The following is a 27,747-nucleotide window of genomic DNA, read 5'->3' as shown; positions in this document are numbered from 1 at the left end:
TTGTGTATATTTGGTATTATATCTTTTTGAAATGTTTGGAAAACTTCACCAGTGAAGCAAGCCAGCTGGCTTCTTAAATTTTTAAAATGCAGATTGGATTTTTAAAAACATATCTAGGCCTAAATCAGAATTTTTGTTTCCTCCTGTTTCGTAGAAATATTTTTCAAGAAATGTGTCCATTTCATCTAAATTGTCAAATTTATGGGGAAAGTTTTTTTCTGCTTAATTTCCTTTTATCCTTTTAATAATGTCTGTAATTCTGGAGTGATGTCTCTTTTTCATTTATTTCCTCTCTTTTTTGATTAGTCTTACTATGGGTTATCAATTTTAGTTAACCCTTCAAGGAACCAGCTTTTGACTTTGTTGATTTTCTCTTTTATATGTCAACTTTCTATTTAATTAATTTCTGCTCTTTATTTCCTTTCTTCTACTTTCTTTGGGTTTATTTTTGCTGCTTTTTTTAGATTCCTGAGATGAAAGCTTAGATGATTGAATTTTCAAACTTTCTTCTTTTTAATACATGAAAGGTTATAAATTTCCCTTTAAACATCACTTTAACTGGTCCCCACAAGTTTTGATGTCATATTTTTCATTATAATTCAGAGTATTTTTTTCTTGTGATTTCTCCTTTCACACATAGGCTTTTCCGAAGTATCTTGCTTACCTGAAAATTACAGCTTTGTTTTTGTTGTTGTTGTTTTTAGTTATTTCCTACTGTGGTCAGAGAACCGTTCCATGCATTCCAACTTTTTGAATATTTGTTGTCACTTACTTTATGGCCCAGGATATAGTCTATTTTTGTAAATATTTTATGTACACTTGAAAAGTATGTGTAATCTACAGTTGTTTAACTTTTTATATCCTTAATGATTGGGGTTTTGTTTTGTTTTGTAATCAGTTATTGAGAGAGGTGTGGTAAGACCTTCAAGTCTAATGGTGAATTTGTTCCTGCCTGTTTTCTTTTTTCTTTTTTTATTGTGGTAAAATATACATAAGGTTTACCATATTGCTTTTTAGTTTGGTAAATTTTGTTTTATATATTTTGAGATATTATTATTTAGAATTGTTATATCATCCTGATGAATTAATCTGCTTATTATTGTGACATATATTTCTTCATTTTCTTTTCATTTTCTTAACACTTCTTACCTTAAAGTCTACTTTGTCGAATAGTTTGGTCACACCAGCTTCCTTCTGGTTAATGTTTGCATGGTGTATTTACGTTCAATCTATCTGTGGCCTTGTATTTAAAACGTGTTTCAAAAAAAAGGCATTTCTTGTAAAAAGCTTTATAAGTAGAACTAGCTTTAAAATGGAAAGCTGATGCCAAATTCAGGCACAGTCAGAGTGTCCTTGGCTTGTGGTACCAATAAGAGGGAAGGAGTAATGACCTTGGATAGAGACTCAGCAGTTTAGACTTGATATAGCTGATGGGAGATGGACCTCCCTATTGATGGAATATTTTTGTAAAAGAAATTACCACCCTCAAATTTGTTTCTAAAATGTTTGATTTTCATTATAGTGTTAGGTTAAAGAAGAGTCGACTTGAATTGTGGACTGGCTATCTATCATTCAGCACCCTCAGAGGGAAAGATGTGTAGTCAGTGCTATGCAGACCTCTAAATTTTCTCAGAAAATTCCTAATTGAACTATTTCATATTGGCATCCTAGATTGATCAGTAAATTTTTAAGTGGTAAGCAACCTCAGAGACCATCTTGGCCCACTGTCACGCTCCTCTATACTTGAATATGGAAATATAAAGTGTACTTTCATTTTTGTCACTCAGGCCATGCAAGTAAATGAATAGCTGAATACTCAGATCTTTGATTTTAAATGTAATTATGACCTTTAGAAATAACTGCTTTAAAAATGGACCAAAGAGTGAGTAAAATGGGTGACTGATATACCTCAGTTCCCAAAGGAAATGTATAAGAAGCTGTTTTTACTTTGCAGATTTCAGTCTTAGAGAAAAGACTTCATCATTTTATATGTGATGTGGCTTTCCGGGCTCCTGACATCGTCATAGAATTTGACTGGAGTCTCCTCTTGGAAATGGATGGGCATTTTCTTGCTCTCCACAGTCATGAGCTTCACTTCCAGGGGGCCCAAGTTTACATAATCCTGTGGTGAACAGACACAGAGGAGAATAGGAGAGGTTATTCAGCAAGTTACCAGCCTTCATAGATCAGGTTTTATTTACTATAGTTGGCCTCTATATGACAGATTTCATTGCACTCCTAATTGTCTGAATGCTGTATGACATGTGAAATATGAGAGCTACTGTAAATAAAAACCACTCAGTAAAGTTATATACCCAGTGGGGGCATGGTAGGCAAATCTCCCAAAGAGCAGGCAGCAAGGCTTGCAGGCTTGTCTTTTGGGGGCTTGAGCCGGGGAGGGAACATCAACTACAGCAGGGAGATATATTCTCTGCAGCTCTTTAATTGGTAAAAGGAAGTAGGAAGTATTGGCTGCATTTATATAGCCCTCTGCTGGCCAGGATATAAGCACAGCAGAGTTTTCTATATTATTCAAGAACAAAATGAGTGATCTGCAAACATCTTTGACGATAAATATCTTTTTTTTTAAATAAATTTATCTATTTATTTATTTATTTATATTTTTGGCTGTGTTGGGTCTTCGTTTCTGTGCAAGGGCTTTCTCTAGTTGCGGCGAGCGGGGGCCACTCTTCATTGCGGTGCGCGGGCCTCTCACTGTTGCGGCCTCTCTTGTTGCGGAGCACAGGCTCCAGACGCGCAGGCTCAGTAATTGTGGCTCACGGGCCCAGTTGCTCCGCGGCATGTGGGATCTTCCCAGACCAGGGCTCGAACCCGTGTCCCCTGCATTGGCAGGCAGATTCTCAACCATTGCACCACCAGGGAAGCCCGACGATAAATGTCTTAATATTGAGCAAATCTACATGGGTTTTGCACATTTCACAGGATCTACTGTAGATATAAAACTTACCACATTCTGTCAAACTGAATATAGTTTCAGATATCAACAAACAGAATTAGAAGTCTAATTTATATGAAATCCCACAGCTAACCCCAAACTGACTTGAAACAGCTCCAGCCCTACCCAATGGGCCTTCCTCTTGGAAGCCTCTCCAAGCTGTAACTCCTTCTTTTGGATTCCTTCAACACTTCAACAAACCTTTCCTGAGTGCCTACTATGTGCCAGGCTGTGTACCAAGTGCTGGGGCAAAAGACTGGTCAGGGAGACAGATACAGGTAGGACATTCCTCCTGTACAGTAATCAATGATTTTATCAGTTTTCTACTAGCATGTACACTATTTAGGGTAGGGCCTGCCACATAGGCATCTTTGAGACTTCATTTCTTCCTGTTCTTCCCCTTAAATTCTCAAGCATCTAACAAGTACCTGGCATGTTGTGAGGGTCTCAATAAACATCTATTAGAATTTAGGAGAGTCAAAGAATGAAAAAGGAAGGCAATGTTTTATTAATATTTCTCAAAAATTCATATAACTGTATGTAGCTTTTAAAATACATAATTGCAGAGCTACAATAAATGCGAGATAGGAGAAAAGTAAATTGATGGAAGTCTACCATATATTTCAGAACCATCTGGAGCAGGATTCTGAAGTAATAGACTCTCTTAGTCTGCTTGAACTGCCATAGCAAATACCACAGGCTGAGTGGCTGAAACGACAGAACTTTATTTCTCACAGTTCTGGAGGCTGGGAAGTCCAACATTAGGATGCCAGCATGGTTGGGTTCTGGTGAGAGCCTCTTCCTGGCTGGCAGATGGCTGCCTTCTCACAGCGTTCTCACAAGGCAAAGCCTCTTCTTATAAGGCCACAGTCCTATCAGATGAGGGCCCATCTTCATGACCTCATATAACCTTAATTAACTCCTAAAGCCTGTATCTCCAAATACAGTCATATTGTGTGTTAGGGCTTCAACATGTGAATTTGGGGGAGGGGTGGGGACAAAATTCAGTCTGTAGCACATACAATACCATTTCCACCACATCAAAAACTTCCGTGGAAAGTAAGGTCTTAGAAGAGAACGTAGGCGAAACATTCTCTGACATAAATCATACCAGTGTTTCCTTAGGTCAGTCTCCTACGGTAATAGAAATCAAAGTGAAAATAAACAAATGGGAATTAAACTTACAAGCTTCTGCACAGCAAAGGAAACCATAAACAAAAGGAAAGGATAACCTACAGAATGGGAGAAAATATTTGCAAATGACACAACCAACAAGGGCTTAATTTCCAAAATGTACAAACAGCTCATACAAGTCGACAACAAAAAAACAAACAACCCAATCAAAAAATGGGCCTAAAGAGACATTTCTTCAAAGAAGAAATACAGATGGCCAATAGGCACGTGAAAAGACGCTCAACGTCGCTAATTATTAGAGAAATGCAAGTCAAAACTACAATGGGTTACCACCTCATGCTGGTCAGAATGGCCATCATTAAAATGTCTACAAATAACAAATGCTGGGGAGGGTGCAAACCTCCTGCATGGTTTGTGGGAATGTAAGTTGGTGCAGCCACTATGGAAAACAGTATGGAGGTTCCTCAGAAAACTAAAAATAGAATTACCATATGATCCAGCAATCCCACTCCTGGGCATATATCCAGACGAAACTATAATTCAAAAAGATACATGCACCCCTATGTTCATAGCAGCACTACTCACAATAGCCAAGACATAGAAAAAGCCTAAATGTCCATCAACAGATGAATGGTTAAAGAAGATGTGGTACATATATACAATGGAATATTACTCAGCCATAAAAAAAAAGAATGAAATAATGCCATTTGCAGCAACATGGATGCAACTACAGATTATCGTACTAAGTAAAGTAAGTCAGAGAAAGACAAATACCATATGATATCACGTGTGGAATCTAAAATATGACACAAATGAACCTATCTATGAAACAGAAAATCAGGGACATAGAGAATAGACTGGTGGTTTGCCAAGGGGGAGAGGGGGTGGGAGAAGGGAGGAGTGGGAGTTTGGGGTTAGCAGATGCACACTGGTATACATAGAATGGATAAACAACAAGGTCCTACTGTATAGCAAAGGGAACTATATTCAATGTCCTGTGGTAAACCATAATAGAAAAGAATATGAAGAAGAAGAATGTATATATACATATACATGTATAACTGAGTCACTTTGCTGTACAGCAGTAATTAAGACAACATTGTAAGTCAAATAGAAAAGAAATTTAAATAAATTCAACGGATAAAAACAAAGACATAAAAAGTAAGAAGGTTTTTCATTCAACCAAATGATATGCAAGTTTGGAATTTTATAGACAGTTGTCCACTAGCGTGAGGTTATTGTAACATACAAGGCGACATGATTCCAATATACTCATGGGAGTGTTTGAGTGTTATAGAGACTAGAGCTTTAGTCTTTAAATTATCACTTGATGGTAGCAGGACTGAGTTGTACTTAGTTAAAATGGTTTTTGTTGATTTATTCAGTTTCTTTTGCTTTCTTAATCACTCTTTCTCCTACCAGACTTTAAGTTCTAGGAGAACTTTCAAGGTTATTGGTAGTACCAAGAGGGAAAACAGCAAGGGGTGGATGTGAAAGTGACTGGAATGTACCAAAAGGTTTTAAAATTAAAAGGCTTGATAATCTAGGTTTCACCTAATGGTATATGTGACTGTTTGTACTTTCCAAAGATGGTCATGCTAATATACATCCTATCCCACATGATTTTCTTACAATATGATGCTGACCTTCCTCTTTCAAGATGCAGGAGCTACACTGTTTCTCTTTGGGTGGAACTTTGTAGCTACATCGACAAATAGAATATGATGGAAGTGTTGGTGTCCGATTTCCAAGGCTAAGTCATATGAAACATTTGGTCTCTGGGACTGATTGCTTTGGAAGAAGCCAGATACTGTAACAAAGGGACAATAAAGGTGCCCTGTAAGGAGGCCCATGTGAAGAAGAACTGAAGCCCCCAGCTTAGCCAGCATCAACTTGCCAGCCATGTGAGTGAACCACCTTGGAAGTGGATCTTCCTGCCCAAATCAAGCCTTCAGCTAAATATAACTGCACCTTCTAGAGAACCCAAGTGAGGACTGTCCACTGGAGACCTTCCCAAATTTCTAACCAACAGAAGCCCTGAAAGAGAATAAATGATTTATTGTTATAAGCACTAATTCTTGAGGTAATTTGTTATGTAGCACTAGATAACTTACATGGTATACTAGTAATGGATGTCTATAAATGAATATATGTAGTAAGTTGGGCAAAGGTAGGAGTGAAAATAGTATCTAGTGACAGACATGAATGGTTGGCAAATTTTACTAATAATTGCAAATAGAATTTTTCAGCATCCATACTGCAGGTTAATTTTCTCCACTAACTAATAAAGCAACATTTTCTCTAGTAGTCAAGATGTTTTCTCATGAATCTTACCTTGAAATCCCGCTCATCCTCATACAGTAAGTATTTCATATCAGAGGCTCCAAACTCTATACTTGAACTCTCTTCATCTATCTTCAGATGCTGGCTGTATCTGCTGCTATCCTCATGACTAAGATGTAAAGCACTGCTCCCAAGTGATAAGCTCAACAAGTCTCTACTTTTTACTTCTGCAGGTTGCAATTGTGACTTTTCTGGGATGAGTGCAAAGAAATTAATTATGTACAATTTTTGAACAGATTAGAAATACAATACATACTTTGTCACATTCTTTTTTCAGTTTTAGTTTTTTTTGAATTGAAATATGGTTGCTTTACAATGTCGTGTTAGTTTCTGGTGTAGTGACTCAGAGATATATATATATATATATATATATACGCTCCTTTGTCACATTTTAAATTTGAAAGACCTTTGAGAATCTCCTGGAGGAGAAAAATTTGAGAATTAGAAATGTAGAATCTAGGTATTAAAGTGAGAGTGAGTCCTATTATTCGAAACCGCATCTAGGTTGTATTTCCTTCTGTTAGCTAATAAGTTATAATAATCACATGGGGACCTGTGAGTGTGTTGGTATTTTGGTTGGTTGGCTAAATTGGAGCACTAACCGTGCCAGTGTAGACATCATTCCATCCTTCTCTACCAGTGTCTATTTAATTCACTGTGACACATGGTGACTTTGATTTGAAAAGTCACTAGAGAAAGGAGATGGGTTAGGTAAGCTCTGCAAGCATAGAGAAATATGGAGGAGCTGGCAGGCATCTATTCGCTGAATAGCTCTCTGATATAAGGTTCCTGTCCATAACAAGAAGCGCAATTAAGTGTTTGTCAACTTTTTAAAAATCACCATTACAATAAAATAATACCTATATATGTTTTTGGCAACTCCAAAGGCATTTCTTCCTGTGGCACTTCCTGTCCAACAGCTTGAGCAAGATATAGTCGCCTAAAAACAAATAAGAAAAGTAGTCTGTCAGTCAGCAAATATTGTACCACCTGCTCAGTAGTGTCTTATCTCTCTGCTGGGTGCTGGAGACACAGATGAGAAGGGGGCATCAGGCCCAGTGGGGTGGCAGACGGGCTTACAGTGTTTGATGGTGATGGTTTGTACCATGGTGGGTAATTATGTGAGGAGCACAGTGTCAGGAGTGCCACGGGGCAAAGAGAAGCAGCACCGGATTTAGCCTTAGGAGGTAAGGAGAGGTTTCCAGGAGAAGATGAAACCTGCGTTGAGTCTTGAAACACCAGGGGCTGTTTGCCAGGGAAGAGCTTGGGGTGAGGGGAGGGCATCCCGTGATTAGGAAATAACAGGCTTAAAGTCCCAGAAATGAGAGCGATCATGACACCAGTTAGGTCACTGTTGCAGGGAATCCAGATGAGGAATGGGATGGGATTTGAGATAAAGAGAAAAAGAGAAAGACAGCAGTAGGAATCCAAGATGACACCTAGGTTCTGGCTCTCGCTGAGCGGCATGTTCCAGCTACAAGCCTGGTGAGTTTGCGTCTGCTGTTGCAACTCTCTGCGCTGCAGAGGCCAGTGGGATTTTCAGTCAGAGGACGTGATACCTTGAAAGCTCCATACAGCACCGCCATGAAGTTTGCCTGAAGCTATAGCGTGAAGCAAGTGCCCCTGGCAGATGCGCCAGCCACACTTCATGCTTAGCAACCAGAGTGAATCCCCTGGATTACAGGCTGTCAATTACTTAAAGACCACGAAGGAGGTGTTATCTGAGATGTTTAGAGCTCCAGCAAATAATGTAACTACATACAATATTTATATCTTAAAACCTTCTTAAGTGTTGACTTAGTGAAGCTCTGATCTGCAGGTGGACAAGTCTGAGGCCACAGAGTTCTCTTCTTTCCTGGTTTTACTCTTGAATAACTACGATCTTACTAAATGCCGTACCCTTCTTAAGTCTGGCTTCTCTCTTAATCATTAGTTTATTGTCACTTTTGTACCACCACAGGGCAGCAACATTTGTTACAGAAAATATTTTACAGAACGTTATCATATGAAACTAGCGTTAGATTTGAGGTACTGGTCCACCTAGCCTCAGCTCTGCGGCCTGGGAGTCCCTGGGCAGTCACCTCTAGCTTATTCAGCTCATCTAATGTATCAGACAAATACTATGATGTTCTATGGGAGTCAGGAAGGAAAGAAGTTTGGGGAGCTCTGGATGGGAAATACAATAACTCTATTAGGTAGAATACCCCATTCTTCATCCAAATAGGGAAGTTTTTATTCGTTTACTGGGTACTGTTCATGTCTATTTCTCACCCTACCAGAATATACAGGACTAAATTCTCAACAAAGAGGTGGAAAGGGCAGTTACCATAAATTACACAGTATGTGTTAACATTTCTTTGACTTGAAAATGGATACAGGAAAAGCTCCTGAACTTTTCCTTCTAGATAAGCATTGTAACAGATAATTGAGGGTTTACACATTTCTCTGTTTCTTTATTCGGGTCTTTCTAAGATGTCCTAAACACTTGTCTCAAGGACAATCTAGCAAGGAAGCAGATGTTTAAAAAGTAGTCCCTACCCTGATAAATGCTAGTTACAAAGGAAAAGTTCAGTGTGCCATGGAGGCAAATACCGGGCACCAAACCCAGTTCTTCTAAACGTCGCCCATGCTGTTTCTTTTCCCTCGGACAGATTTTGCATTCATCTCTCCCAACTCTGAAGCAAAACTAAGCACTCAGGTCTCTCACTAAAGAAAACCAACCCACAAAGCATTGATGAACAATGTGGATTTCTGTGGGGAAGCTAGCAGATAGGTTTAAATTGCATACAATACAGCAAACAACTTAATGAAAATCGCCATTAAAAGTTTCTCATCTCCCTTTCCTGTCCTTGCCAAGCTCTCTCTGGCCGATGAAAGATTTCCCCTTTATTATAATGAGCACTTCACACCCACATCAGCAGCAAATCAGGTGCACTAGACTGAGCTGACCAAAGCAGGAAGTGGGGTTGGCAGTTTACAGGGTAGCTCTTTCCTAAGGGTTGGCTGGTTCGGAAGAGAGAAAAAGAACACAGCGGACAGCAGGTGGAGCAGTGGTTAGAAGGCAAGGCTGGCAGAGATTCCGCGTGATCACAAAGGGGTGGCAGCAGCAGGTGCTTCGGGGTAGAGGCGGGACGGGAGTGTGGAGCTGGAGACCTGATCATAGGGAGGGAGGCTGGCAAAAGAGAGCATTGCCTGCTGGGGTGACAGTGAGGCCCCCCCACCCCCTAGGGACCCTCAAGGGCATCAGCTCAAGAGACTGGAAGTACAGGAGTCCAGTAATCAGCCAATTCATTCAGCCTGACTGCCTACCTCATTTACACTGGTATCTGTGGCTCCAGGGCAGCACACATAGACTGTGGAAGGGAGGCAGGTGGCCTCTTTCTCTGTCCTGCCCCACCCAGTGTTCAGCCTATAAAGTAATTGCACCATCTCCCATTTCTCCAATCTTGTATCCCGACACCCATCACTTAGCTCAGCAAATAAAAACCCCACAACTTGTATCTACCCTTCTTGAAGCACATTAGGAAGTTTGCCAACAATAAATACTTTATTATGTCTCTAATAGTATTTTCTCCACGCCACACAAGCAAGACCTACTCAGGTGGAAGTGTTTTCCTGACCCTTCCACCATGTTGAACTTCTCTCCCATCTTGCACATGTACACCTCACATTTGTGTGATTTAGTTCCTCAATCTTCCTAAGCATGTTACTATTTAGGTTATTTCTTGTTTCTGACTACTTGTCCAAATTATGAATGCCACTTTGGGTTTTAATACCACATTCCAGGGCTCTAATTTTTCATCAAGATTGGTATATTAAGACTTTTTTTTGTCAGGTAAGAAAAAGAGATAACCTAAACTACAAAGCCATATACATATTTGATTTCTCTCATGCAGGAATAAATGTGACTTGGAAGGCCAGGCTATTTTCTCTGCCTAGCAAGTGGTTTGCCTCTTTCATTAACTGTCAGAGGAAACCATTCTATAATCCACAAGGTAAGCAGATGCTCAGAACACTCCAGGAGCTCCCATCAAGTTGACCACTCCTCCTGTGTGCTGGCTTCGAACCCCGTGCCTCTTCCGCTGTACTGTTGTGCATTTATTGTTATGCCCAATCCCCTGCTGGCCCAGAGGCTTCTGAAGGGCAGCAGCTGTGACATTCATGTTCAGTGTTTGCTACTGTGACCACAGGGCATTGTTAGAAAAAGCAAGTCGAAGTCTGCACTGGACCAGTGGTCGGCTGTAATGATCTTATACCTTCCCCATGGCCATTTTGTGAGCTCCTTTCTTTCCAACTATTAAAGAATTGTCATCGTAAAAGAAATAACTTTTTACAGATACAAATGTTAAAAAAAAATACTTTCTAGATATGTAATGACTCTCACCTGGGTATTTTGAGATCCACAAGTCTGCAGTTGAACAGCTGATCAATAAGCACCAAATTTTCTCCTTCCAGCTCATGAATAGCATGTTCCAGTTCTTCCACTTCCTTCCTGTGATTTGCGATCTATTCTCAGGAAAAGAGAGTGGGTGTTAGTACTTATGGACTTAGTTCTATCTAGTCCTCTATAAAACACTCAACTTTTAAAAGTGCATTTGTGGTACTTCCCTGGTGGTGCAGTGGTTAAGAATCCACCTGCCAATGCAGGAGACACGGGTTTGAGCCCTGGTTCAGGAATATCATCCCACATGCCGTGGAGCAACTAAGCCCGTGCGCCACAACTACTGAGCCCGCGTGCCACAACTACTGAAGCCTGCGCGCCTAGAGCCCGTGCTCTGCAACAAGAGAAGCCACCGCAATGAGAAGCCCACGCACCACAACGAAGAGTAGCCCCCACTTGCCGCAACTAGAGAAAGCCCGTGCAACAACGAAGACCCAACAGCGCCCAAAATGAATAAATTAATTAATTTTTTAAAAGTGCATTTGCCTGAGGGGAAGATCTATCCTGTATTATTTATTACTGGGTTTGCTCTAAGAAGGAACAGGTGGGACTTTTTTCCTGGTCATTTGCAGAACTTGGTTGCATGATTAGGCAGTTATTACTGAATGGCAGGAGCAGTCCTTTCCTACTCTTCAGAAACATCACTGGATTTATCTGAGCTGGAGGCAGAGATAAATAAGAAAATAAGACTAATTTATCACTCTGGTGTTAGTAGCTAAATGAGGCTCTATCTAAGGTTAATTATAAACAACATAATGAAAACTAATAACACTGGGAAAAAATCTTTATTATGGCAATTAAAAAAGAGAAGTACAGGCCTAGGAGCCCTTTCTATCAGCCTCTATAGGACAATTATATTCTCTCTTGAGTGTGCTGGAGTCATTCCGAGAAACATCAGAGAGATGAAATGTTGTTCATTCACTCATGTAATTGTAGCGTATGCCTACTAGGCGTCAAAAACTATAGTACACTTTGGGAACAAAGGATCAATAAGATACAATAACCTTCAAGGATCTCTTAGTTTAATGGGAAAGAGTGATAGCAACAGAAAATAGTGTGATAAAATCATAATGGAAGCCATCCAGGGACTGTGGGAGAGATAGAGGTTCACCCTATGTTCGCCAGGTGTGAGGGGGTAAAGGGGAGTTAATGGAAGAGATGACCTCTCTTCTGGATCTTGAAGGCCAAGTAGAGATTCTCTAGCAGACAAGAGAGGATATATTCTAGGCAGAAGGAGCCACATGGATAAAGGCACATGTGCCTTCTATCCACATTTTGGTGTGGATAGAAATAAAATGGGAATGGGGAGAAGTAGAAGAACTGGACAAGTAGGGGAGCCAAGTAATGCTAAAGAGTCTTATTTCTATCTCGCAGGTGATGGAAGGTCCTTCGTGGACATAGCAGGCTTAACGTTTACTGAAGAAATGTGGCTAACTCAAACAGGAGTTCTGTTGATAGAGTTCCCATCAATCTTTAAGAAATGTATTTTGATAACTTTTGTCTAAAGAAGGCTTGATTGTGGGAAGAATATATAGAAGAATGTGACTAGATAGAATCCCCACCTTCCCTCTCTGCCCCCCAAAACAGCATGAGCTGGATTGAGAGGTGCTCGTGTGGAGAAGTCAGGACAATAGAAGAATTAGAAATAAGACAATAAAATAGAAAGTGATCGGCTGGTGAGAATAGTGGAATAAGTAACATGTCTCCAGGGAATATGATGAAATAAGGGCACAGGGTAGGGGTTTCGATTCAGTATCTCTTGTTAGGAGTTGCCAAGAGCATAACTGAGATGAGTACTTAGAAAAAGATGACTAACATTTTTTATTTGTAGTTGAAATTATTGTATTTTGGAATCTGGAAGCACTCAGTATATTACCAGATGGATATCCCTTTCACATAAGTCATTTATTAAATGCTTGAATTCTTACCATGGGTAAGGCTCTGTCCTAGAGGTAGACGGATACAAAATCCAATAAAGTGTGGCTCCTTCCCTCAAAAGAGGGAACAAGTATACAAACCAGTGAACAAATATACAAATAATTATAATATAAAACAGTACCAGTGTCATAGAAAAGGCTCAAATATTGCTGCTGGCTTAGAGATGGAAAGAAAAGCATATATTATTTACCAGCCTTAAACAATTTCACAAAACCGTTTAAGTCCATAATTCTACATTACAGAGCTAGGTGTTGGTGCTTTAGGATCTCATGTTTTTAAGATATGATCAGCTTGATTACAAGCCTGAATGCCTTAAGGAAAAGTTTATAATTTTCAAATGTCAAAGGATGAGAAAAAATCATAGTTAGAGGTTGTAAAAGAAGGAATTAATAGAATGTGTGACTAAGGGTTTGGCATACTTGGGAGGCCGCACACACAATTCTTGGTCTCCTGCCAAAGCTGGGAATGAGGGCCCATTTGGGGAGTTAAGTCCAATCTTTCAAGCTATGGATATCCTGTGACATCACCTATCCCTGTAGAGTGCTAAGTAAGGTTCTCATCAATTGCTATCTCCCTCCCAGTCTTTTGAAATGTTAGGGAAATGAAAACTAGTTCCTTTTTATAGCCGTATAAATACCTTTAGTTTCTGGGGTAAGAAAGTATAAAGAAGGAAGTAGAAGACCTCTTTTCCTTCCCCGCCCCTGCTTCTCCCCAGATACCCAAGAAATGTACTTAAGAAATTGGGCAAGATAATTTAGTTAAAACTATTATAAGTCAGGGACCTAGGATCCTGAATAAAATGCATGCTCTTGAAATTTTCCCCTGCAAGATCCAAGTTAGCTTTATGCCTCCTCACGTTTGAAACTCTGATTGCTAACCTCTTTGAATCCCTTTGCCTAGTTTTTCCAGCTTTCCATTTGTTGTTAGTCCAGGTTATTTGGAAATTTGAATTTTCTTCATGTTCCTAATAAGCATGCTAAATAAAACCAGATAATAAAAGTCATGCAATGGGACATCTCATTCTTCCCAGAGATGTCAGTTTTTGATTATTGTTGAAAGATAGCTAAATGGAGAAATATTTGGGGGAGTTCCACTGTTAAATATCCCTTGTTACTCATTCTAAGCCTTCCTCAAAGAAATTAATTGACATACATTGTTCTATTTCCAGGCAATTTTCAATTATTGTGATAGTACTTATAACCAGAACTGGTTTTAATTAATTTTGTGAGTAAATTTAATGACAGCAAAAATGAATATTTATTGAAATAAAGAGAAATTAAATATATTGAATTATATGATTTGTTCTTTATTAGTGAGCTCTTTTTGCTCATGATTCAGTTAAACTTGACGTTTTTTCTGTCTTTTGTTTCCACTGAATTATGAGAATTAAAAAATAAAACAAAATGTAATTTGTGTCTTTAGTAGGAAGGACCAAGGCACAAAATGGCCTTTCTTTTCAGTCGAATATAAACTTTTGTAGTTATTTTCTCTGAACTTAACATCTATGATATCTTATAAAATTTAAGGTTTGAATTGTTAAATTATTATCACTAGGATCATACTGTTATATTTAATAAAAGTATAAGAACCAAGTTTCTCCCTAATATTCTTTAACTATTGAGCTCACCTTGAGTTTTTAAAATTAATACTTATTTTTTAAAATTGAGGATTCATCTTGATTAGTTTTGGAAATAGTATGGATTCCTACTCACCATGACTTTATAAAGGCAATTTCAAGATAATTGTCAATATCATAGAAAGCATATTGATTTTTAAATTCTTTTGTTTCCTAGACTAACCAACTCTTTTCAGTCAAATGGGAGCAAGGAAAATGGAAAAGAAGCTGATGGTAACATTTTTACCTCGGGTGTCTGAGCAGATGGCAAAAAAAGAAATGAAGGAAAAGAATATCTAAGAAGAAATTTAATAAATTATGCTTCAGGTATGTTGAGTTTGAAGTGCCTTTGCGACATCTATGTGGAAATATTCAGTTATTGAATTGTATGAGCTGTTTGTATATTTTGGAAATTAAGCCCTTGTTGGTCACATCTTTTGCAAATATTTTCTCCCAGTCTGTAGGTTGTCTTTTCTTTTTGTTTGTGGTTTCCCTTGCTGTGCAAAAGCTTATACACTTGATTAGATCTCATTTGTTCATTTTGTTTTTATTTCTTGTACCTTGGGAAACTGACATAAGAACACATTGCTATGATTTATGTCAGAGAATGTTTTGCCTGTGTTCTCTTCTAGTTTTATGGTGTCTTGTCTTAATATTTAAGTCTTTAAGCCATTTCGAGTTTTGTGTGTGTGTGTATGGTGTGTGGGTGTGTTCTAACTTCATTGATTTACATGCAGCTGTCCAGCTTTCCCAACACCACTTTGCTGAAGAGACTGTCTTTTCCCCATTGTACATTCTTGCCTCCTTTGCTGAAGATTAATTGTCCATAGGTGTGTAGGTTTATTTCTGGACTCTCTCTTCTGTTCCATTGATCCACAGGTCTGTTTTTGTGCCAATACCACACTGTTTTGATTACTGTAGATTTGTAGTATTTTCTGAAGTCTGGGAGGGTTATGCCTCCTGCTATGTTCTTTTTCCTCAGGATTGCTTTGGCAATTCTGGGTCTTTTATGTTTCCATATAAATTTTAGGATTATTTGTTCTGGTTCTGTGAAAAATGTCATGGGTAATTCAATAAGGATTGCATTAAGTCTCTAGATTGCTTTGGGTGGTATGGCCATTTTAACAATATTAATTCTTCCAATCTAAGAGCATGAGGTATCTTTCCATTTCTTTGAATCATCTTCAGTTTCCTGTATTAATGTTTTGTAGTTCTCAGCATATGTCTTTCACCTCCTTGATTAGGTTTATTCCTAAGTATTTTATTTCTATTTTTTGGTGCAATTTTAAAAGGGATTGTTTGTTTGCATTCCCTTTCTGATATTTCATTGTTAGTGTAAAGAAATATAACCCGTTTCTGTATGTTGATCTTGTATCCTGCCACCTTGCTGAATTCATTTGTCAGTTCTAGTAGTTTTTGTGTGGAGTCTTTAGGGTTTTCTATATATAGTATCATGTCATCTGCATATAATGACAACTTTACCTCTTCCCTACCAATTTGAATACCTAAAGAGGCAATTTACAATAGCAGAGAATGAGGTTAAAATGATCCTTAAACCTTGCTCCCATCACCCATGAGGAAGTAGGGTCCAGAGGAAGGCCAGATCAGTTTTAGGACATAAAGAAGCTTTGCACACTTGAGTATGTTGTATGAATTGTAACACCAAAAATGATTTCTGTTTATTATTGAGATTATTTATGGTGTTCATTGAGTAATAACTTGTAATAAGATTAGGACTCCACTTGAATTTCATTTTACCTCAGTCAGTCATGGTTCCATGCTTTTCCCATGACTTCAGCTCACATTTCCAGTTCAAAAAAATGAGAAAGAAGAAATTGGCTTTGTTTCTAAAAATTCCACTTACCTCTTTTTTGAGCCAGTCATTCTCCCAGATCTCTCGATAGCTGCCCTTGTCAATGAACCTTATAGCATTCTAAAAAAAAAAAACAAAACTTTTCTGTATTAAAGAAGAGCTGCCACATAACATTTAAGAGTTTTAGCAATGGGGATACACAATCAACTTATCTGATCATTTAAAATTATGTTTTGCAATTACTTTGGAAATATACCTAAAAACTTTTGGTGCAGTTGTTCTTTCTTTATTATCCTGTTGTATTGTTTTTGCTGATTTACATTGCCTAACACAGGTGATTGAGAGAACTGGACAATGGTTGTCCATTCAATTTGGCCCCTATTGTGACTGAATCTGACTGCCATGGTGAAATCAGTCATTAATTGATCTGCTCCACAATTAAGATGGTTAAACTGCAGTGATCAAACTTCCTTCAAGTTTATGGTCACAGACATAATTCAATGTATAGCAAAGGCATGAATAGATTATATAACTACCTTTTTAATTTGAAAGATTTCTGCATGGCAATAATAACAATATACATACTTACAAACTTAACAGCCAATAGTTTCAGGATAGCAGGCTGTAGCTAGATAGTCTCCTGGAAAAAGGCATTTTAGACAAAGCAAACAGGAAAATCCTTATTTTATCAGTAGGATCTTAAAATGTAAATTCATATTCAGTTACTAGGATATTTACAGTTTCACCCAAAGGAACTTTATAATGGATGACAGATTCTAGTTATATGTGAGGTACTTTTATATGGATACCGTGCTACAAACGCAGGAACTGAAGGACATAACCACAAGAAGAAAAATATTCTGGTTCATAAACATGGATTGAAATAATTTAAAACTATGTTAAGGGTAAATTTGTGTAAGTCTTTAAAGTAGGAAGATGTGCAATAAATTTCTTTTCTTTAAATCATGGTAATTGACCAAAGAGTGAACCTCCATTTCCTGGGAACCAGGAATTTTTATACTTCAGCTCCAACTGATAAGTCTAAAGTTTATTTGAACATAGAATTTTGTTTGAACAAAAGTAGGAAGTCACTCATAATTGAATTTAGTTGACTAATGGCTTAATTCACTAACAATAGAGTAGTGTTTTCAGCTTTGGCTACACATTAGAATCTCCCAGATATTTTGAAAAATCCAAAAGCCCAGGCAACATCCCAGGCCAATTACATGAGCATCTCTGTGGGTGGGACCCAGGACCCACCTGGGTTAAACAAATTTCTCAGGTGACTCCAATAAGCAGCCAAGGTTGCACAAAAGTAGTAGATTTTAGAAGTTAACACATAAGATGGCCAGAGAAAATGAGGAAAATTCGTTCACGTGTGTGGGTGTTTGGCAGTATGTGGGGAAAAGAAAATGTACAATGTAATGATTAAGAGTAATGATCTGAAGAAGCTATCTTAACTCTCTATTCTGCCACATGCTCTGGGCAAGTTACAAAGTTTCTCTGTGCCTCTGTCTTTTTATTAGCAAGTCTTTCCCTTAACAGGATTGTTGGGAGACTTTAATGTAAAATGTTAGGAACAGTATTGGGAACAGTCTTCATTATATATTGAATGTACATACTGAGGGCATATTTGATCTACATATGCATTTTTAATCATCTTAACTATGATCAGATTACTTAATTGTTGATTTCACCATTTAATCATATTCAGTAACAAAGGGTCTGAATTGCATGGGCAGACAAAACCGTTGGTCAGTTCTCCACATCCTCTGTATTTGTGTTAATCAGTAAAATCATGCAGTAGAATAGTAACACTGAAAGAACAATTGAACCAACAGGGAAGCAACAAACAAAGGCAACTGAAATTCAGTGAAGAAAAGACCAGATGTTTATGACTCTGAAGAAAGGATGTTCCAGATAAAGAGACAATCCCAGCAGGGACCTCACTGATTTAGGAGACAGTCTGGAGACAGGGGAAGGGCAGTGAAAAGGAAAGAAAGTCAGGCATTTGGGGCAAAACAAAGGTTAGAAAACATGAATTGGAAATTACATCTCAAACATTTTTTTATATCCCCAATTTTTAAAGCTCCAGCAATGTAAAGTGTACTCTCTTAGGTTTGCATATGTAAGAAAGTACTTTTTAGACAAATTATATTTCATCCTATAATTCATCCAAAATCTAATTTAATAATTTGTTGTAGCCATTATTATTATACTTAAAAATAACCGAATATTAATTTACTGAGCTCTTGCTCTTATGAGGCACTATCAATCCTTATACTATTCATTAAAGTTAAATATTATTATTGTCCCCTTTTTATAGATTAGGAAACCGAAGCCCAGAAAAGTCAAGTATAAATTCAGTTTATGCACCCAGTAAGTGGTAGAACTGTGATTTAAACTAAACTGCCTAATTTCAAAACACAAGTTTCTGACCGTTATAATACACCATGAGAAAGAAATGGGTGGGGGGAGCTTTGTTTTCTAAGGAAATTGAAATACAGACAGGAGAGGGTGAAATAGGTGAAGGGGATTAAGAGGTACAAACCTCCAATTATAAAATAAATAAGCCATGGGATGTAATGTACAGCATAAGGAATATGGTCAATAATAACTTTGTATGGAGACAGATGGTTACGAGACTTATCATGGTGATCATTTCATAACGTATGCAAATGTCAAATCCCTCGGTAGTACACCTGAAACTAACATTTCAGTTAAAATTCTGAAATTCTGTGTGAGAAGAATTATACATCAACTACATTTCAGTTAAAATTTTGAAATTCTGTGTGAGAAGAATAAAAATCTATCAGAAAAAAGAAAGAAAGAAAATTGAGATATACCTCTGTGGCCCATTCCTTCTTTTGGTTCAGTTGCAACAAAGTTTCTCTGATTATTCTCTTTCTATCATCTTCCAGGGTGATTTTATACTGTTCTTTAAAAAGAAAATTAGAAACCTTAAGATCCTAGGTAAAACTATGAAGTTATAAATTTTATTTTCCATGATCCCCACCTCTCCTTTCTATGTACTTTTTCTTTTCTGAATTTTCAAGGTACATTCTTACTGAAGCATCTAGTACCTCCAGTTAGAAGAAATGCTCCAATAATTTACTAACACCTTAATGTGACTTCGTTTACAATGATACCTGTCTCATGAATAGTCATAGTTTTAAAGGATTGTCTCTCCAAAGGGAGAATTTCGAACACTTTAGTACCTATGCAGCCGTCTACTTTTCATATCACACAACTTCTGATTCTACCACATAAATATGAAGAGATTTGATTACACACTTGAGTGGCATCCTGTACATCTAACTCCTTCTAACTAATTTTCCAATATTCTTGGCATGCGTTTCCTGGGGCAGGAAAGACAGAATAAGGAGAGAGAGTAGGAGAGGGGCTGTGAAAGTCAGTAGACCCGTTCTGAGTTGGGTTCAGAGCAAGAAGGGAGAACAGAGATGAAGAAGTGCAGGATTCTCTATCCTCTCCAGATTTTCTTACATCATAAATGTCAGAATTGAGAGAGCAAAGGATCGTAAAATTGGGGGCCTTGAAAGATGCCGAGAGATCATATAATCAACACTTCTGTTTAAGGAAAGCAAGATGTAGTGACATGAAGGCTGCTTTAGAGAGAGGAGAGAAATAAAGCTGGATAAATGAGTCCAGTTTGTTCATTCTTTTATTCAACGAATCATCATCAAGTTCTTTTGATGTGCATGACACTATTTAAGGCACTGGGAATATTGCCAAATAAGAGACAAAACTCCTGCTCTTATGACATGTACATCCTAATGGGGAATCGAATGAATAATATTTCAGGTGGTGAGGCGTGTGATGAAGAAAAAACTAAAATTCTCTGTTTTAGATAGGGTGATCAGAGAAAGCTCTTTTGAGGAGGTAACATCTGAGCAAAGACTGAATACAATGAGGTAGTCAGTAGTGTGCAACAGGAGGGTAGTGTACCCTCCAAATCTAAGAATCGCCAAAGTTAGTTGTGCTTTATGATAACATCTATGTTATGTGTCCCCATTAGATGTGTTTTATTTATAACATTTGAAGCATAATTACTTGGAAGTCAGAAAGTATCTTCCCATACAAATGATGTTGACAATTACGGTTGCTAGATTTCTGGACTGGTCCACAGAGACCCATTTAACTTATTCTATAATGAAACAATAGTATTGTACTGAGAGTGTTGTGGAACATAGCTGCCATTTAGGACATTGTTTCAAAGGGAAAAATTTCTTCACAGACCAAGTCAACCAAAGCCAACTCTAAGCACTCTTGAGGATCTTAGGCTACAGGGAAGGAGATCTGCAGGTCTGATCTTTCCATAGTTTAGAGCCAATCTAAGGCTCTGGAAAGCGGGGCAGGGAGCTAGGCAGGAGTTATTCAGCCCTCCTTGTATTTTGTACTGGCATAACTGCTTCCCCCATTCAAGGAAAACTCTGAGCAGAGTGTAAAAACTTCTCTTCCATATCTTTCTATTACCGCAGTCCCTGGAACACAACAGATACTGAAAAATATTTTGAAGAAAATGAACTTTGGCCAGCTGCACGTCTTTGGAGGGCAGTGATCTGAGCCTTCAGCGCCAGGATAGAAGCAGCAAACAATGGCAACTTTGGTGAGGGAAAGGGAGAGTCGAAGGAGGGAAGGGGCGAGCTCTCCCAGGCTGTGGAGTGGCCAGAAAGGAGGCTGGGAACCATCAGTTTCTACCTCCGGTTCCAGAGCTGGAACAAGAGTGGCTGAGGTTTATAAACAAGAGTTCATTGGGTTTTGGGTCGAGTCTAACTTGACATCTGGAGAATAAGAAAATGGACATCTTCATTATTCCAACCTACACATATATATGGATATATATATGGATATGTATATATATGTATATGTGTGTGTATGTATGTGTGTGTATATCAATCTATCTGTATAAAACCTGTATTTTTCTTAATCCCATTCAAAGTAATTGCTTGAATGTTTTAATCATTCCAATCTCATTTCTGATGGATTGTTTTTTTCAGTTCAGTATCTAGTCCACTAGACTAACGCTAGATATTTATTTAAAATTTCTACCACACAAAATACAACAATCAATCTAAAAGTTGCAGTGCATCAGGAGTTGAGCTATAATGGATTTTACATTCTTAGCATCTGAAAGAAAACATAAAAACTGGAGCTTGATAACATTATATATTAATTATTTGCTATAAATCATAAAAAATAGATTACCAAATATGCTCTGGGTAAAGTTGTAGCTCTCCCTCATGTTAATACTGAAAAAGCGATAATAACATCCAACTCTGTTCCAAATTCCATATACAACTCTATGGACTGTTTTTCTTCTCAGAAGCAGAGGAGCTAGCACAAGGGAGGATGTGAAAATCTCCCTGTTATCCTTTGAAATTCAGATGATGCTTCAGGTAGCAACTATTAACCACACATTTGTGAATACGGCCATAGAAACTGGGAGTATGTAAAAGTCTCCTTCCCAGAAAAGTTTGGAACACTGCAAATGGGAGCTTGGGAGATTATGACTCTGTGCCTTTAGACTCCTGGCTGCTCAGATGCCCGGTCTAATATGGTCACTTCTCAGAAGCTGACCACACTTCTCAGAGGCTGAAGCTTGCTTTGCATTGTTCTCTTTTCCTTGTTGTGTGTGGCTCTGCTTTGGCTCTGCTCCACGGCTTTTTAGGAGTCTGTTCACTCTTCACACACTTCCGGGTGTCACCCAGCTTCACTGTGCCAGTGACTTCCTTTGAGCCCCCTCTGGAGAAAACCAAGCAAGGGCAGGTGGCAACACTGGCCATGTAGCAGTTTCTTCAGGCAGAGTGCATGTTAGAGAGCCCTCCCTACTTCGCTGCATCACAGAGCTGGGAGGACTTATTTGAAGCATAAGGGTTTGGGTCTGACACACACCTGTGTTCAAATCCCATTTCCACTGCTTACTAAATCTGTGCGTTTAGTTAAGGCAATTAACTTCTCCGGGCCTCTGTTTCCTCATCTTTAAACTGGGCACAATGGTATCCAACTCAAAGGAACTTGTACGAGTTGGATGAGATAAGGTATAGAAAAGCAGGTGCTGGGACTGTGAGTTCTGCTGGAGATCTCTGAGGTACTCTCACTTTACAGGCGAGGAAACTAGCATTCAAAGAGGTGGATTAACTCGCTGTTAGTGTACAAAGAAACTTTTCAGGATCCCTGTCCCATGCACCTGGTCAAGGACAAAAGTAAAAGCTCTCTGTGACTCTAATATCTGATGATTTGTAATAACCCATACTTTCTCTGTTCCTGAGCCTAATCTAAGGTTCCCTTTCCTTTTATTGAGAGAAAGAGCCTTGTCCTGGTTTTATCAGTGACTGTGTTTTCTACACCCTATATCCCGACATCTCCTTCTAGCTGAAGTTCAGGGAAGCAGCTCCAGGTTCTTCCTCCCCATGCCCCTAGGGCTCAGGGTGGCTACTGAATAAGATAGGTTGGACAGCTGACCAAAGAATGGTTTGTGCTGGGGCCAACTGATGACCCATGAGGAGGCATGGACGAAGGTCTTTGGTCACCTTTGACTAGGCAGGTGATCACACTGGCTCTTTTCAGGATCTGGGTTGGAGAATACTGCAAGAATTGGTCTGTGGGAAGCAAGAAGAGAATGGGGACAGGCACAAAGAGCAAAGCAGAGGTGCCACAAGAGGGACAGTCACAGACCATGAGTGACAAATGTAGGGAGCATCCCTAGAGCCATCACTGATCTGATGGCCTTCTGTTTCCATCTTCAGTCCTCCCATTCTTCAGTACAAGTGTTACATCCAACAAACATGATCATGGGACATCAAGAAACCTTATTTTTCTCTCTTGCCTTTAAAATTCATACTGTGAGGCTAGAAGCTCTCTCTCAGTAAGATACATGGCAATCCTATGACTTTTCTGGTTCCTTTGTGATAACAAAATATCTTCCAATCAGAAATTAATATGTCTAGTCTTTATAATAATTGAAATTTTAAGCTTCATTTAAAGTTATGGCTGTTCCCTTCCTAGCTTAAACCTACTACCATTTCCTCTGACTTGAACTTCTATGCCTTCTCCCTCAGGGCTGAAGGGGAGCCTGGAAAGGGACAGGAAAGCACTCACTTGACTGATACTATCTCAAGCTGATGTCCCATTTTCTGGGTCTAGTTAGCATTTAAGATTGATTCTCCTCTCTTGGGGGTGGTTTTTGTAGGTTCTCCGGAGGACCGCCTCCCCCAATGCTAGTTATATTTTACCTGCATGCCCTTGACACAGGGGAAATACTGCCCTTGGAGGTTGGCTAATGACTCTTCCTTTGGCCTCTGGGTCTCAGTTTCCTCCTCCCTCCCACATAGACAGGCTCCTGTTTCTCTTTGGGGGCACCATGGCCCCTCTCATCAGCCCTCAGGCAAGATTTAACAGGACTGCGTACCAGCTCTCTTTCACAACCGGTCCACAGGAAACACTCCTTCTCGCTTTGCCACAACAAACTCTGGAAGTGCAGGCTGCTACAGGCTGAAAGTCTCTGACCCCCCACCCGCGCCCGCCCCAGATTCTTAGGTTGAAACCTAATCCCCAATGTACTGGTATTTGGGTGGTCGTTAGGTCAGGAGGGTAGAAGCCTCATGCATGGAATTAGTGCCCTTATGATAGAGACCCCAGAGAGTTGCCTCGCCCTTTCACTACGTGAGGTTACAGCAAATAGAAGGCATCGATGAACCAGGAAGCAAGCTCTCACTGGGCACTGAATCTGTCAGTGACTTGATCTTGACTTCCCAGCCTCCAGAACTGTGAGAAATAAATTTCTGTCATTTGTAAGACACCCAGTCTCTGGTACTTTGTTATAGAGGCCTGAATGGACTAAGACACAGGCCCAGCCCAGGGCAGCAGCTGCCGACCTCTTCTTTGCTCTGATGTTAGAACAGTTTCCTAGTCAGCCACTTATCCCATAGATTTTTTTCAGGGATGAGTCATAAACTAGATCTCAATGTCCCCCCACCCCCGCCCCAAACTGCAGGGAACACATGTTGAAGAATCTGAAGAATTTCCTTTAAAGACCTTGCGACTTGATTTGAGATGAAGGAGGAATTACCCTTCACCTGCCCCTTTGGGGGACTGTGTACAACTTACAGCACACCAAGAGCTCTTTCCAAAGACTGTCTCCTTATTTCCAACAGTCTTTTCATGGCTTCCTCAACTTCTTTTATAGACTGGAATTCAGTGGTTGAAGGTGTGAAACCAGTTTTCTGCCTCATCATATTGGCAGTCTGCCTGGCGATATCTCACTTTACTTTGAAATGTGGTATCCATTATATAGACAACCAGGTTTAAACTGAGACTAAAAAAGTTTCATTTTAATATCATGTTTCACTTACAATAAAGCCCCTTTCGACTAAAGTACTTGTTCCTTGCAATTAAAGCAGTCTAGCTAACACAAACTCCATGATCATGGGTGTGGGAGGAGAATTCTAGAAAAGTCATGGAAGAAGGAGAGAGGTGAGAGGAAAAGAAGAGATGGTGGTAGTAAGACTTCAGATAAATTTAAATTAGGAGTTCTACTCATATTCATTGTGCCCAGTTAGTGGCCCCCAAGGTGCTTTAATCATCCCCAGGCAGAATTGCTGCTGTATGGTTAGGAGAAGTGCCTAAAACTAATGGCAAATAAGATAAGCCCATAACAGCCATTATCCCATGACACTTAAAACAGGCTATACGCCAAGGCTCAACCAGCAGCATATAAATATTACCCCTACCCCAAAGTTGGATACAAAAGCATGAAATTTTCAGCTCAAAGAAATCATCCAAATTTCTAATCAGGATAATGGGTTAAGTTTATATGAGAAGATCACTCTTCCTACTTAAAAACCATAAAATAAAGGAATGCTGGAAAAATTATTTTAAAAATCTAAAGCATACTAGAACAGTAACAATTTTTAAAGTGTGGTATTGTTGCACAAATACATAGATCCATGGAACAGAATAGAAAAGACAGAAAGAGATCCAAATACACATGGGAAATGAAAGTATGATAAAGTTAGCATTTTGGATCATAGGGTAAAAATGGCTTATTTAATAGGTGATGTTGGGACAACTGGAAAGCCATCTGGCAAAAAATAAGGTTGGTTTCCTATCTCACACAAAAAAATCAGAGATTAAATATAAAAATGAAGCCATAAAAAATTCTAGAAGAAAAATATTAGAGAATGTATTTGTAATATCAGAAATCATAAAATCAAAGTGATAAATTGGGCACTATAAAGCTATAAAATTTCCTCATACAAACACTGCATAAACAAAAGACTAATGACAAATGGGAAAAATATTTGCATCTTATATCACAGTTAAAGAGCTAATTTCCTTGAAATGTAAAGAGCTCCACAGCACGATAGAAAAATGGGCAAAGATGTGAACAGAAAGGAAATTCATATGGTTCTTGAACTTATAAAAAGATATTCACTGTTGCTTATAGTAAGAGAAATGGAAATTAAAGCTACAGTGAGATACCATTTTCTACCTAAAAGACTGGCAAAGAACAAAGAGGTGGATCACAACCCCTGTTGTTGAAGAAGTGGGAAAACACACATCCTCACCACCACCAGCCGGAGTACACTTGGTACAACCTCTACGCAGGGCCATGCCTATCAGTGTAAAAATGAATAGGCTGTTTGGGCCAGCCATTTCCCTTTAGAGATGCACATAAATGAAATTACATACATACGAGGGTGTTCATCGTAGTAAAATGAGATTGTGTAAGGATAGTCACTGCAGTATTATTTGTAATAGTAAAAGATGGGAAACAGCCTAAATGCTTATGAGTAGGGGACTTTAAAAAATTATGGTACAACAAAACAAAGTAGCCATTGGGAGGATGAGGAAGTATTAATATGTACTCATCTATAAGGATGTCCATATTGTTACCTGAAAGAGCAAGTGAAAAATTGCATCTGTGGCATGCTGCTTGTGACATATATGTACATACTGAAACATGCATGGACTCTTTCTGAAAGGTTACATAAGGAACTGGTAATAGTGTTTTTATCTAGAGGAAGGATCTCAGTGGCTGGGGGATTGACAGGGGTAGGAGGGTGTCACTCTTACTTTCTTCTTTTGGGGAGGAGAACCTTTTGAAAAATTGTAACTGATTTGGGGCCAAATTTACACTACCACTGTGGTACAGAGGCCCTGAGCTGAGAAACTTACATAAAAATTGGTCTAGAAGCAGACTGACTGGACAGAGCCTCAGAGGGGATAGTGGGAACGACCCCGAATGAACGCTCCTTCCACAAAACAGGGTACCATTACCAGCTGGGCTCAGAACTGCCATCCACCCACAGTGTTCTTTCAGGCCAGATTTCTCCTGTTTGTTCTACCCTAGGACTTTCTTGTCTCTGTCTGGTGTTCTTTTAAGCCACTATGCCTCAGTGACAGACAGCTGGCCGGCCTCATGGTTCCCAGCTCTGATCCTGGTAAGATTCATTATGCCCGAGGCCGCCCTGCTCCATACCCTCTTCACTTCCTGTCTCATGTTTGTTCTCCAGTTTTTTTCCCCCCCGTCTGCAGCTTAGCATTTACTTGGCCATTTTTCTATAACGATTCTGGTTGTCCAGCCTGGGTGGGTTGCCTCAGCTTGCCTCAGGTGAATTCCTTCTCTAATATAACCCCTTCCCAGGACCCTCTCACCTTGGTGGAATTGGCCCAGACCCAGGTGTGAGAGCAGGCAGACACCCACCCACTGAATGAAGCTTCTTTCTCAAAGTCGGTTGCAGGGTTTCTACACACACAGAGGCACACACTCCCATCCCTTAACTTCCCCTGCTCAGTTCCATAGGTGGTCCTGGGATGGTTTCTTTACTTCCTCCCTTCACCTAATCCTTAGGCTCATAGTGCTTGTGCTGACAGCTGAGACTAACGGATGATTCAGGGGGTACCCGTTTCTTTCTTCCACCAAATGTCTGCCCCTGAAAGATTTTTTTATTGAATCTGAACCAGCTTTCTTGCAACTGACCTGACATTTTCTCAGCATTCTCTTTAACTCTGTTGATGTCATTCTGTAAGGAGGTAATGAGTTTAGCATGTTGTTCACTCCCTACATTCTTGTACTCCTCCCAATATTCTTTCTCACTGAGTTTCTCAAGAAATAGTTTCTCAGCGTTATTTATTTGGATGCGCATATCTGTTGAAAGAAAATCGAGACTTTCTGTCATTTCTATTGTCCTTGCAACCATTATATGTTGCAATCTGTTTTTGTGAAGTTAAGGTCTGATGTGAAAATATCAACTCTTAAATACTATTTTATATCTATAATTTAGGGAAATCTAAACTATTCAAACTATTGTTTATCTAGCCCTCATGATTCAAAATCTAAGTAAAATTAGACTTCCAATTATAAAGTAGTTGTGTGGTTTGGGGCTGTGATTGAGAGCTGTAACATGCAATCAACCTATATGCCTAGGGACCCACAAGCTTAAATTATGCCTGTGATAGCTTGATAAGTGTCCTGTCTTGTACAA

General features: G+C 39.1%; 3 protein-coding genes across 6 annotated transcripts in view; 2 read left to right on the top strand and 1 right to left on the bottom strand.

Moving 5' to 3' along the window:
• Positions 1 to 20,846, top strand: part of PICALM (phosphatidylinositol binding clathrin assembly protein) — a 146,476-nt gene extending 125,630 nt beyond the window's left edge. The window contains exons 22-23 of the mRNA XM_089914170.1: positions 14,606 to 14,754; positions 20,740 to 20,846. Of these exons, the coding sequence (XP_089770296.1) occupies positions 14,606 to 14,687 (82 nt within the window). The 3' untranslated portion in view covers positions 14,688 to 14,754; positions 20,740 to 20,846. The remainder of the gene's footprint in view (positions 1 to 14,605; positions 14,755 to 20,739) is intronic.
• The window catches only part of CCDC83 (coiled-coil domain containing 83), a 39,910-nt gene continuing 14,041 nt past the window's right edge, over positions 1,879 to 27,747 (bottom strand). Inside the window, exons 4-10 of the mRNA XM_089914188.1 lie at positions 27,243 to 27,410; positions 19,087 to 19,178; positions 16,292 to 16,360; positions 10,818 to 10,939; positions 7,294 to 7,373; positions 6,425 to 6,633; positions 1,879 to 2,122 (exon numbers count right to left, since the gene is read on the bottom strand). Coding sequence (XP_089770314.1) covers positions 1,964 to 2,122; positions 6,425 to 6,633; positions 7,294 to 7,373; positions 10,818 to 10,939; positions 16,292 to 16,360; positions 19,087 to 19,178; positions 27,243 to 27,410 — 899 coding nt within the window. The 3' untranslated portion in view covers positions 1,879 to 1,963. The remainder of the gene's footprint in view (positions 2,123 to 6,424; positions 6,634 to 7,293; positions 7,374 to 10,817; positions 10,940 to 16,291; positions 16,361 to 19,086; positions 19,179 to 27,242; positions 27,411 to 27,747) is intronic.
• The window catches only part of LOC149748753 (uncharacterized), a 43,575-nt gene continuing 36,589 nt past the window's right edge, over positions 20,762 to 27,747 (top strand). For all 4 annotated transcript variants that reach the window (XM_089914183.1, XM_089914185.1, XM_089914182.1 and 1 more), the window contains exon 1: positions 20,762 to 20,867. In XM_089914183.1, the coding sequence (XP_089770309.1) occupies positions 20,856 to 20,867 (12 nt within the window). In that variant the 5' untranslated portion in view covers positions 20,762 to 20,855. The remainder of the gene's footprint in view (positions 20,868 to 27,747) is intronic.

The sequence above is a fragment of the Delphinapterus leucas genome, chromosome 7 (genome assembly GCF_059928025.1).
Source record: "Delphinapterus leucas isolate spDelLeu-1000000601 "Yukka" chromosome 7, BTC_Dleu_Yukka2, whole genome shotgun sequence".
NCBI lineage: Eukaryota > Metazoa > Chordata > Mammalia > Artiodactyla > Monodontidae > Delphinapterus > Delphinapterus leucas.
Note: the sequence above shows the minus strand (reverse complement) of the source record. Positions and strands in the feature narration are given on the sequence as shown.